At 41.0% G+C, this 12,149-nt stretch overlaps 1 protein-coding gene across 1 annotated transcript; it reads left to right on the top strand.

Moving 5' to 3' along the window:
- The first annotated feature begins 4,360 nt into the window (after positions 1–4,360).
- LOC139405488 (zinc finger protein 592-like) lies at positions 4,361–12,077 on the top strand. The gene is made up of 10 exons (XM_071147832.1): positions 4,361–4,722; positions 5,315–5,400; positions 5,500–7,775; positions 7,894–8,072; positions 8,192–8,365; positions 8,477–8,636; positions 8,744–9,013; positions 9,206–9,315; positions 9,489–9,627; positions 9,714–12,077. Exons 3-10 carry the CDS (start codon positions 5,520–5,522, stop codon positions 10,209–10,211), a joined length of 3,786 nt encoding a protein of 1,261 aa, XP_071003933.1. The 5' UTR covers positions 4,361–4,722; positions 5,315–5,400; positions 5,500–5,519; the 3' UTR covers positions 10,212–12,077.
- Positions 12,078–12,149: the final 72 nt, after the last annotated feature.

The raw sequence follows: 12,149 nt of genomic DNA, 5'->3' as shown, positions 1-12,149 counted from the left end.
ATCTTCATTTTGCATTCTCAGGACAGAGTTTACTCTATATTACTTACAGTATAAATATATACAATAAAATGTGAATAAAAGTTATGAAAAATATATACATACATTGAATAAGTTAATCTACTCACTGGTAATCAACATAAGATTTACAGGATGGCCTAGTTACAATCGGTGTTATTAAAGAGGTCACAGCATTTGGTGAAGTACAAAGTGCCGTTGATCACCGTGCTCCAGGAGCCGTCAAATGATATGGTCCCATTGTTCACAGTGCAGCAACAAAGCATTAGGTCAGATTTGTAGAATGATCTATAGGGAAACATGTTATATCCTGATATCTACCAGCTCTTAAACCATTGTTACTGTTGTAAATGTTCAAACCTACCTTCCAAAGAGATCAGTAAAGCAGGTTTTTAGGTCTATATTTGTGGTGTTGAAAAAGGAGGTCCCAAAAACATTCAGAAGGTCAGGAGGAGGAGGAACATAGAGAATACTTGGAGAGGTCACAATGAACAATGAAAAACAAAGCAAGCATGGTCCACTTCAAACAAATTGAAAAAAGAAATGTGTGATATGTTACACCAAGGAGAGTCAGATGATGCGTTAACTGTGATATCAAGAATAGTTTTGAAGTGAAAATAAGCACTTACCTGCAATACAGGCATTAATCAGAGATGCACAGATACCTATGAACAGGCCTCAACACTAAAGAAGAGATAACACTACTTCTGGATGGGCAAATGGAGGCAAAAACAACACAAGATATAGAAATGGGTTAAATAAAGCGCATTCAGGAAGTATTCAAACCCCTTGACTTTTTACACATTTTGCTACATTACAGCCTTATTCTAAAATGGATTAAATTAATTGAATTCTTTATAAATCTGCACACAATACCCAATAACGACAAACTAAAAATAGGTTTCTATACTTTTCTAGAAATACTTATTTACACAAGTGTTCAGAATCGAAATTGAGTTCAGGTCCATTCTGTTTCCATTGATCATCCTTGAGATGTTTCTACAACTTGATTGTACCGCCCACAACCGCAGGACTCTCCAGACGGTGGTGCGGTCTGCCCAACACATCACCTGGGGCAAACTACTTGCACTCCAGGACACCTACAGCATCCAATGTCACAGGAAGGCCAAAAGGATCATTAAGGACATCAACCATCCGAGCCACGGCCTGTTCAAGCCACTATCATTGAGAAGGTGAGGTCAGTACAGTACAGACGAGGTCAAAACAGCTTCTAACTTAAGGCCATCAGACTGTTAAATAGCCATCACTAGCCGGCTTCCACCCGGTTACACAACCCTGCACCTTAGAGGCTGATGCCCTATATACAGTGCCTTGAGAAAGTATTCGGCCCCCTTGAACTTTGCGACCTTTTGCCACATTTCAGGCTTCAAACATAAAGATATAAAACTGTATTTTTTTGTGAAGAATCAACAACAAGTGGGACACAATCATGAAGTGGAACGACATTTATTGGATATTTCAAACTTTTTTAACAAATCAAAAACTGAAAAATTGGGCGTGCAAAATTATTCAGCCCCTTTACTTTCAGTGCAGCAAACTCTCTCCAGAAGTTCAGTGAGGATCTCTGAATGATCCAATGTTGACCTAAATGACTAATGACTATTGATGATAAATACAATCCACCTGTGTGTAATCAAGTCTCCGTATAAATGCACCTGCACTGTGATAGTCTCAGAGGTCCGTTAAAAGCGCAGAGAGCATCATGAAGAACAAGGAACACACCAGGCAGGTCCGAGATACTGTTGTGAAGAAGTTTAAAGCCGAATTTGGATACAAAAAGATTTCCCAAGCTTTAAACATCCCAAGGAGCACTGTGCAAGCGATAATATTGAAATGGAAGGAGTATCAGACCACTGCAAATCTACCAAGACTTGGCCGTCCCTCTAAACTTTCAGCTCATACAAGGAGAAGACTGATCAGAGATGCAGCCAAGAGGCCCATGATCACTCTGGATGAACTGCAGAGATCTACAGCTGAGGTGGGAGACTCTGTCCATAGGACAACAATCAGTCGTATATTGCACAAATCTGGCCTTTATGGAAGAGTGGCAAGAAGAAAGCCATTTCTTAAAGATATCCATAAAAAGTGTCGTTTAAAGTTTGCCACAAGCCACCTGGGAGACACACCAAACATGTGGAAGAAGGTGCTCTGGTCAGATGAAACCAAAATTGAACTTTTTGGCAACAATGCAAAACGTTATGTTTGGCGTAAACGCAACACAGCTGAACACACCATCCCCACTGTCAAACATGGTGGTGGCAGCATCATGGTTTGGGCCTGCTTTTCTTCAGCAGGGACAGGGAAGATGGTTAAAATTGATGGGAAGATGGATGGAGCCAAATACAGGACCATTCTGGAAGAAAACCTGATGGAGTCTGCAAAAGACCTGAGACTGGGACGGAGATTTGTCTTCCAACAAGACAATGATCCAAAACATAAAGCAAAATCTACAATGGAATGGTTCAAAAATAAACATATCCAGGTGTTAGAATGGCCAAGTCAAAGTCCAGACCTGAATCTGTGGAAAGAACTGAAAACTGCTGTTCACAAATGCTCTCCATCCAACCTCACTGAGCTCGAGCTGTTTTGCAAGGAGGAATGGGAAAACGTTTCAGTCTCTCGATGTGCAAAACTGATAGAGACATACCCCAAGCGACTTACAGCTGTAATCGCAGCAAAAGGTGGCGCTACAAAGTATTAACTTAAGGGGGCTGAATAATTTTGCACGCCCAATTTTTCAGTTTTTTATTTGTTAAAAAGGTTTGAAATATCCAATAAATGTCGTTCCACTTCATGATTGTGTCCCACTAGTTGTTGATTCTTCACAAAAAAATACAGTTTTATATCTTTATGTTTGAAGCCTGAAATGTGGCAAAAGGTCGCAAAGTTCAAGGGGGCCGAATACTTTCGCAAGGCACTGTACATAGACTTGGAATAACTGACCACTTTAATAATGGAACACTAGTCACTTTAATGTTTAAATAATGTTTACATGCTGCTCTACTCATCTCATATGTATATACTGTATTCTATTCTACTGTATTTTAGTCAATGCCACTCCGACATTGCACAATCTAATATTTACAGTATATCACAAAAGTGAGTACACCCCTCACATTTTTGTAAATATTTGAGTATATCTTTTCATGTGACAATACTGAAGAAATTACACTTTGCTACAAAGTAGTGAGTGTACAGCTGTATAACAGTGTAGATTTGCTGTCCCCTCAAAATAACTCAACACACAGCCATTAATGTCTAAACTGCTGGCAACAAAAGTGAGTACACTCCTAAGTGAAAATGTCCAAATTGGCAATATTTTGTGTGGCCACCATCATTTTCCAGCACTGCCTTAACCCTCTTGGGCATGGAGTTCACCAGAGCTTCACAGGTTGCCACTGGAGTCCTCTTCCACTCCTCCATGACGACATCACGGAGCTGGTGGATGTTAGAGACCTTGCACTCCTCCACCTTCCGTTTGAGGATGCCCCACAGATGCTCAATAGGGTATAGGTCTGGAGACATGCTTGGCCAGTCCATCACCTTTACCCTCAGCTCCTGTACTCACTTTTGTTGCCAGCGGCATAGACATTAATGGCTGTGTGTTGAGTTATTTTGAAGGGACAGCAAATTTACACTGTTATACAAGCTGTATACTCACTACTTTACATTGTAGCAGAGTGTAATTCCTTCAGTGTTGTCACATGAAAATATATACTCAACTATTTACAAAAATGTGAGGGGTGTAATCACTTTTGTGATATACTGTATATATTTCTTAATTCCATTATTTTACTTTCAGATTGGTTTGTATGGTTGTGAATCATTTTTAGATACTAATGCACTTTTAGATATTATTGCACTGTTGGAGCTAGGAATACAAGCATTTCGCTACACCCGCTATAACATCTACTAAATATGTGTACGTGACCAATACAATTTGATTTGATTTGATATTGCAGTTTAAGGTCAGCGTTAGGGTTAGGCAAGGGATATGGTTTGGGTAGGGGTTGGGGTTTGGATTAATGGTTAAGATTAGAACTGCAGTTTAAGGCTAGCATGAGGGTTAGGCAAGGGTTATGGTTAGGGTAGGGGTTGGGGTTTGGATTAATGGTTAAGATTAGAACTGCAGTTTAAGGCTAGCATGAGGGTTAGGCAAGGGTTATGGTTAGGGTAGGGGTTGGGATTTGGATTAAGGTTAAGGTTAGGACTGCAGTTTAAGGCTAGCATGGGGGTTAGGCAGGGGTTTGGGTTGGGATTAAGGTTCAGGTTAAAGTTAAAGTATGGACTTCCCAAGGATCCCGGATAGCAGCACTGATCCTAGAGGAATTGCGTCAGGAAGCTGGCGATGCGCCATAAAATCGCTAGTTAGAGAGCTCAGAAAAAATGTTATTCTGAGCAACTAGCTAGCTGTAAGGAATGGTACAAGAGGGGGACTGTAGAATTTCCATATACAATTTACTGAAGCAGTTTGCATTGATAGCTTCCAACATTGCATCGATTTGTTATTTATCAATCTATTCACTTCAGACTCGCGAGATGACATATGTGTTTAGCTCTCGCGAGTTAGCAAGCAATAAGCTAGAAGCTAGCTAGCTGTTTTGTTGCAAATTAAGAAGTCCACCCGAAATAATGAGGCCTGTGAATCGGATGAATTATGGCTGCAACGCGTTAACTAATCGTCAAGTAGGTGGATTCTACATTTTAACTCATAAGACTACAACGATATGCTCGAATATGTTTTTAATCTTAAAGCTAACCTTAACTCACTCGGTAGCAGATTATTTAGCGTGTCGTTTAACGTTAGCTAACTCGCAAATTTTGCGCTAGTTGGCTAATGGTAGCTAGCTCTGCGAGTGTCAAATTTGCGAGCCAGCTAACGTTAGCTAGACAATTAGCAAGCAAACTGGCTAACATTAGCTACACACCTAGCTAACTTGCTAACTAACAGCTAGCATGATAACTCCGGCCTCTGCATTCACATGTTCGGACTATTTACAGTTTAAACAATTATGTTGCAGCACAATGCGTTGTTTGGTGATATATTGTATATCTAGTTATCAATTTTGATGTTCTACTTCAATTACACTTTGCTGTGGCTAGCTAGCCAGCTGAAGATACAAGTTACTAGTTACCGAACTATCCACTTGGCTCATGGCTAAACGCAGTTATTTGACAGCTAACCAGTGAAATACACTTTTTAGCATTACAAGCTATCTAGCTCACTGTATGTCTATAATGTACAAAAGGAAACCTAATACCTATTACTTGATATCAGGTATCTGCACAGATGGAGCAGCCCATCATGACACCAACTGACAACCCTGCAGAATTTTAGCAACAAACATAATTGAGAGCCAAATGGTAAATAATTCTCCTCAACATCACTATCATCAGGGAATGTGCCACATCTCTGGTACCCCAGTTTATGTACTCATATTTGACCTCTTATGTTTTCCTCAGGTGTTTGTAAGCTTTCAAACATGGGTGACATGAAGACCCCTGATTTTGATGATCTTTTGGCTGCCTTTGACATCCCTGATGCCACCAGTTTGGATGCTAAAGAGCCCGTCCAGGAGAGTCATGATGAGGCAGAAGGTCAGCTAAAGCATACAGAGATGTGTATGGAGGACAGTGTATCTGTTCACCAAGCTGTGGGTGCATCTGATGTTCCTGCTGTCAGTGTTATAGTGAAGAACACAAGTCACCAGGAGTCGCCTGATAGTGGTGGAGAGGGCCCACATTTCAATTACCCATTGCAAAATGGTTTCAGGGGGTCAGGGGCCTCCATGGACTCTCATCAGATAAGCCACTGTGGTTCTAAGTCTTTTGTGTGTGCTTTGAAGGGGGATGGCTCAAGAGGACTCTTAGGGAAGACCCCCGTCCAGCAAAAACCTGAAGGAACACCTTCCTTCTCTCAGTCCTTTTCCCAGTTTAGCCCCATCTCTAGTCCAGAATCTGAAGACACCCCAAGCAACGGGGTTGATGTCCATCCAAAACAAGAGAGACCCTACTTCCCTGCTGCCTCTATATTTATGTCTGCAGAACCCCCAATGTCAGACAATCAGAAAAAACAGCTGTCTTACAGCATGTTTGACCAGTGCCATAAAGTAGACTGTGAAGAACTTGAGAACCTTCCAAGGTGCAAAGGAGAATCTATCAAAGCAAAGGATACCAGAACAGAGGTGAAGCCTGACAGTAATGCCAGTGACCAGAAGGACAAGGGAGATAGTGCAGTGCTCCCTGCAAGTGATCATAACATTATTGAGTCAAGCAGTAACAATATAGTGGCAACGTCTCATCCATGTGTCAAAACTCCAACATCCAAACTATCGTCTTGCCTTGAGGCATTAGTGGCTCTGAATGCCGGAAATTATCCCAGTGAACCACCAAACTCTGGAGACTTATCAGTGGCTCATGACGGCACCATGAATGTTAGTCCAAAAATGCCCATGTCACCACAAAGTCCCCGGAGTTCCCCTGAAGCTGTGAAGCGGTTAATGAAACCACCTGACAGTCCTGTAAGCATTTGCAGTGATAGCAGTGGCAAAGGATCCCCAGCACTGGCATCTGGCTCACCCCCAGCCATACCGAGGGTCAGAATAAAGACCATTAAAACTACGACTGGGCAAATCCAGCGCATGGTTACCAGTGTAGTCCCTGATTCAGAAAATGAGGAGGTCCTGTCTGTTGAGTCCTCCCCATCCCAGAGAATTATTGTTGAGGCCTACTCTAGTTTGTCTCCCTATCCCTCTCATAATGTGATGAGCGATATCATTGTTGATATGCCCATCAAAAGTACACCAGTTGGTATTCTGCCATCAGAGGTTACTGATGACAAATTAAAGGGAAACTCCAAGAGGCCAAGACCAATGCAGTCCCCAACTATTTTTCATAATACAAGTAGTCCGGTTATGAGACCTATGCCGGTTGCCCAGCACGGGCCTTCGACACAAAAGAGGATTTCATCAGTTCAAACAGGCAACTCGCCCAATGCAAGCTTCCTTCCTAAGGCAATGCACTTAGCTAACCTGAACCTAGTCCCTCACAGTGTTGCTGCATCAGTCGCAGCACGCTCCACCTCCCATCAACAGAGCCAACAACATGCACTTTCCTCCTCTATGGTGTGCAGCACTGTCCCATTGGTGCATCAAGTAAAAAAAGCTGCCCCTAATCCATGTGCTGCCATTCCTAGTACAGCAGCAGGTACTTTAAACAGACTGTTAAACAATGCGAACCCTGTACCCACATTCGTACCCAACCTGAACCCACCACCTGAGAGCAACATCCACTTGCCACCACGCGGATATTGCTGTCTTGAATGTGGGGACTCCTTTGGGGTAGAAAGGAGTCTCTCCTATCATTATGGCAGGAGGAGTGTGCACATTGAAGTAGCCTGCACCCACTGTGCTAAGACCATGGTATTCTTCAACAAGTGTGCCCTGCTGGCACATGCACGGGAACATAAGAACAAAGGTGTGGTGATGCAGTGCACACAGCTCTCCATGAAGCCCATAGCAGAGGGACAGATGTTTGTACCTTTGCTCGCTGAATCCTCTATGCATGTGGGCTTCCATGTGCCCCCATTATCCTCACCTAAAACCCAACCAGTCATGCCCCTCTATGCAGACAAAGTCATCCGCCACAGACTCTGCTGCCTGGAGTGTAACAAGCAGCTATCAGATTACAGAGGTCTCGCAGGCCATTACCAGAAGCTGTCGGAAGAAATGGAGGGACTGGTGAGTAAAGATTGAATTGAATAATAGCAAATAATCAGCAAATAATTGCTGAGATGTTCACTATCATAGGCCAGGTAAAAATGTATTTATATGTTTTGCTTTGTTTTGTTATGTATAGATGTGTAAGGTGTGCCCGATGCTGCTACCAAACAAGTGCAGCTTCCGGGCTCACCAGCGTATTCATGCCCACAAGTCTCCTTACTGCTGCCCTGAGTGTGGTGCGCTGAGTCGCTCTGTGGACATACAGAAGCATGTGAAGGAGAACTGTCTTCACTATGCACGCAAGGCTGGCTATAAGTAAATCAATACTAAAGTATATGCTTTTGTTAGGACCTTGAATGGGACTCGGTGGATACATATCAGAAAAGTGTTCTATAACATTGGCCCCCTTTTCTAAATCCTTTGTTTTCTTTCAGGTGTCTTCACTGTGATATGGTTTTCATGTCATTTAATGTGCAGAAGAGTCACATTGAGGAGAAACACTGTGAGGTCTTCTATAAGTGCACTATCTGTCCTGTTGCCTTCAAGTCTTCTGATGGATGTCAAATGCATTTGACAACTAAGCACAACGCCAGTGTAGTGTCTCCTCAGTGAGTTTAACTAAATGCATCTTCTGAAATTGCATATTTGCTAACCCATCTTAAAGTTTGACATGATTGTTTGTAATGCTGTTTGTTCTAATTGTTTATTTTCTGTTGCAGGTTAATCTTCAAGTGTTCTTGTGATACAGTGTTCAAGAAAAAGCAGTTATTGCTTCAGCACTTCCATCAAAACGCCAAAAAGCTTATAACCTGTGTGTTCAAGTGCCCTGAGTGCACTTCAATCTTCACCCACAAGCAGTCGTTAATGCAGCATTTTAAGGTTTGCCATCATCCTAAAATTCAATCTAGTCACATTGACATAAAATGGGGCACATCATGTTAAGTTTTTGGTTTTGTCTTTTTCAACGCTGTCTGCCTATATTACAGGGGGTGCATGAAGGAATCTTCAAAGAGGTGGAGAAAAGCACAAAACCAACAGAGATGACTGCACAGCACCAAGATGTTACCTCTGCATTCCACCAGCCAAAGGTAAACACTCCCATTGAACACTCTGATGCAACCAGAAAGAGGGCCAACTTGGCCGCTCGGGACAGGAAGACCAATCTGAAAAATACTGGTTGGACCTGTGGAGAGTGCCTACACTGGCTGCCTGACCGAGAAGTCTACGTCTCTCACATGAAGAACAACCATGGGAGGGTGAGGAGCAACTTAGTTATTCTATTGTTCATTCAAACTAATTAGCTGTAGCAATTGTACTATAGGACAGATGATAATTTAGGGACCATTTCAGACGTGGGATTTTCATCTTTCAGGCCCTTAATGAAAGGAAATAATTCCCAAGTCAGCTCAACCCTAATTAAGTCAATCTTCTCTCTGTGCTTTCTGTAGTCACTGAAGAGGTATCCATGCCGGCAGTGTGAGAGGTCTTTCAATTCCTCTACAAGTTTGAGAAGACACATTCGCAATGACCACAATGGAAAGAAAACCTTTACCTGCTGGTGAGATTTATCCTGAAATCTACGTTACAAAGTACATTACTTTCTGAAAGGTTGGGTCATATCTGGCACCCCCTGGGTGGCACTGTAGGAAATGGTCCAACGTGCAAAAATAAAGCTGTGGTTACCACATTTTGAATATTTTTTTGTAAATGATATTTGTTCTTATTGTGCAGGTATTGCACAGATGAGAGGACAACATTCACCACAAACATCATGCTGAAGAACCACATCAGTTTGATGCATGGGATCAAAAATCCAGACTTTAGTCTGTCAAAATCAACCCCTCTAGATACCAGCAAAGCCTTGGGAGAGGTGATTTAAATGTTCTTATTTTTTTCTGCATTTTACTGATTGTCAAAAATGACACTTGAAATCTAATCATTAACTTTGACTTGCAGAGGCTTGTTTCAAAGAGACCTGCTGTGGTATCCCAGAGGGAGGGGGAGGATGGTGCTGCCCTAGAAGGCTCCTCTAACAAACGTCTGAAATCTCACTTTCGCTGCGCTAAGTGTGGTTTCACCTCAGAGGATGGCACACAGTTCCAGCAGCACATACCTCAGCATAAAACCGATAAAAATTCTCCCCAATGTCTGCACTGTGGATTATGTTTTGCATCTCAGCTGTCTCTCAACAGACACCTGTTTATTGTGCACAAAGTCAAAGACCCCGAGGAAGAGAAGAAGGAAATGATAGACGTGGAGTATGAGAGCAGAAAGAAGCAGGAAGAGGACATGGGGAAAACAGTGGGTGTGAATGAGGGAGAGGACTTGCCACCTCCATTAGTTAAATCTGACCCTTCACGGGAAGAGGATCCAACCAGGTTGCACTTTGAGACTGCAGTAAGACCATTGACCTTTAAATCCACATACAGCACTGACCTAGAGATTCATGGATAATCTTCAGGCATAATAGAATCAATAAGAGCAATTTTGAACTTCTTAAAAGCTGCTATCTCCATTTCTTTGGTAAATAGTAGTCACGCTTTTCTTTTCTTTTTTGTCTTAAAACAAAATTATTTTTATGTTTCTCAATACCTTGGGACTGGCAGATGTTCCACATCAACTGAAAATATACAATTCATCTTGGGTAATTTTGGGCAAAGATTATCATGAATTATTTACTTTAATTTGACCTTTTGAAGCTTGCATGTGTTGTATTAAGTGTCTTTAAGAGCCTCTGGTACATAACCACACCCACCTGTTAAGGCACACTGTTTGGTTCAACAGTATTCTCTAGTGACTCCAGTTACTCTGACAAGCGACTCAGGAACGTCAAGGAGCTGTCCCTCAGGCTAACCTCCCATTAAATTTGATATAATAAAAGCCTATATACTTTGTTTTAGTCTATAGCAGGCATATATGTTTGGTTTCCTACTTAAGTACATTATAATAGATGGTGCTTCAGGCAGGTTTTGGCGATACTGACAGTATGTAACAGTATTGCAACTTCTATCATACTGTATGTGTATGTTGAAATATTTACTCTGACCTAGGTATCACTTAGCACAGAATATATATTTGATATCAATTCCATACCACATGGTATGTGATATGGAATTTATTATAAAATCTGGTTAAACTACCAAAATAGCACTTTTCTACAAGTTAAAATATATGTGTTGGAGTTAGAGGCAATCAGCTACATCCATTTTTGGACCTATACATTTATATGTACCCATTTGATTCTTAAAATATAACATGTGCTTTTTTAAACTGTCATACATTAGTAAATGTAAACCAACATGTACAACATGGTTAAAGATATATCATGAATGATCAGTCCTTGCATCCAGAGCTATGGCTATAATTTCTAGTGCTTACATTTCTCAAGCCCCATCTGTTTTTTACTGAAATGGGCAGGGATAACGCTTTGTTATTATTTCTTCTGCTGCTTTAAATGCCTTGCTAAAAGATATGACACTTTTTTACTGTACTCTTGCTTTTGTACCCTGATAAAAGTGAGCTTCCATTCATTTAAAATGCTCTTATATCTATGTTTAGAGTAGTGGTGACTTGTCTTAGCGATGCCATTGTTTTTCTTGGTTAATTGTGATCTTTGGCGAGTGTTCATTGAATGTGAGAGAGCATCTGTTTTGCAAGATAATGCAGGGTGTTAAATGGCTCATTTCTAACGGTGTACTAAGGCAATTGAAAGAGCAATGATTAAATGTAAAGGGTTATAGCATGTTTGAGTGCATGTGAAAAATGTGAAATAAGCTGAATATAAAGACCTGTGCAGCTCTTTCTTCCTACCTCCACAGTATAAGGCAGTGATTGTTAAACTTTGGATGTTCTGGGAGATTTCACCTTTGGTCTCACTGCAATGTAAAATGTATTATTATTCTCAAAATGTATATTATCTCCCATAATATTCAATTTTATAAATTACTTTGGAGATAGATATTTATAGTCACATTGACTTATTTGTGAACTTTCTATTTAAGTGCTGTATGAACTGTTCATTTTCTAGTGGTTATATGAATCAGTGTTCATGCTTTAAATGGATTCAGTGTTAACTCAGTGGCTGATATGAAACTTCACATCTCAGTGTTTTTGTAGCCTGTCAAGAGAAACTTTGTACTTTTGATATGTACAATATTAAGGACTTGTAAGCTAACCCATGTACACAGTAGCTAATTAACATTTTATTAGCATTATTTCTTAAGCTATCACATATCTATTCAACCTGCATCGGCCATTGTGCCTTGCTGTAATGTTTACTTCAAATAATTGCAAATAAACATGTACATGACTGCATCAGCATCCTTTGTCCTCAAAAGATCCCTTCTGCTATGATTGATATCCCTTCTGATGACCATGTGCTGGAAAAAAATA

Source organism: Oncorhynchus clarkii, chromosome 1 (genome assembly GCF_045791955.1).
Source record: "Oncorhynchus clarkii lewisi isolate Uvic-CL-2024 chromosome 1, UVic_Ocla_1.0, whole genome shotgun sequence".
NCBI lineage: Eukaryota > Metazoa > Chordata > Actinopteri > Salmoniformes > Salmonidae > Oncorhynchus > Oncorhynchus clarkii.
Note: the sequence above shows the minus strand (reverse complement) of the source record. Positions and strands in the feature narration are given on the sequence as shown.

What these genes read in the sequence shown, in the direction of transcription:
- LOC139405488 (XM_071147832.1), top strand. Translation starts at nt 5,520, where the DNA reads ATGGGTGACATGAAGACCCCTGATTTTGATGATCTTTTGGCTGCCTTT. An exon ending in CGGAAGAAATGGAGGGACTG is followed by an intron (nt 7,776 to 7,893) that starts GTGAGTAAAGAT and finishes TGTTATGTATAG; the next exon opens with ATGTGTAAGGTGTGCCCGAT. An exon ending in TGAAGAACAACCATGGGAGG is followed by an intron (nt 9,014 to 9,205) that starts GTGAGGAGCAAC and finishes TGCTTTCTGTAG; the next exon opens with TCACTGAAGAGGTATCCATG.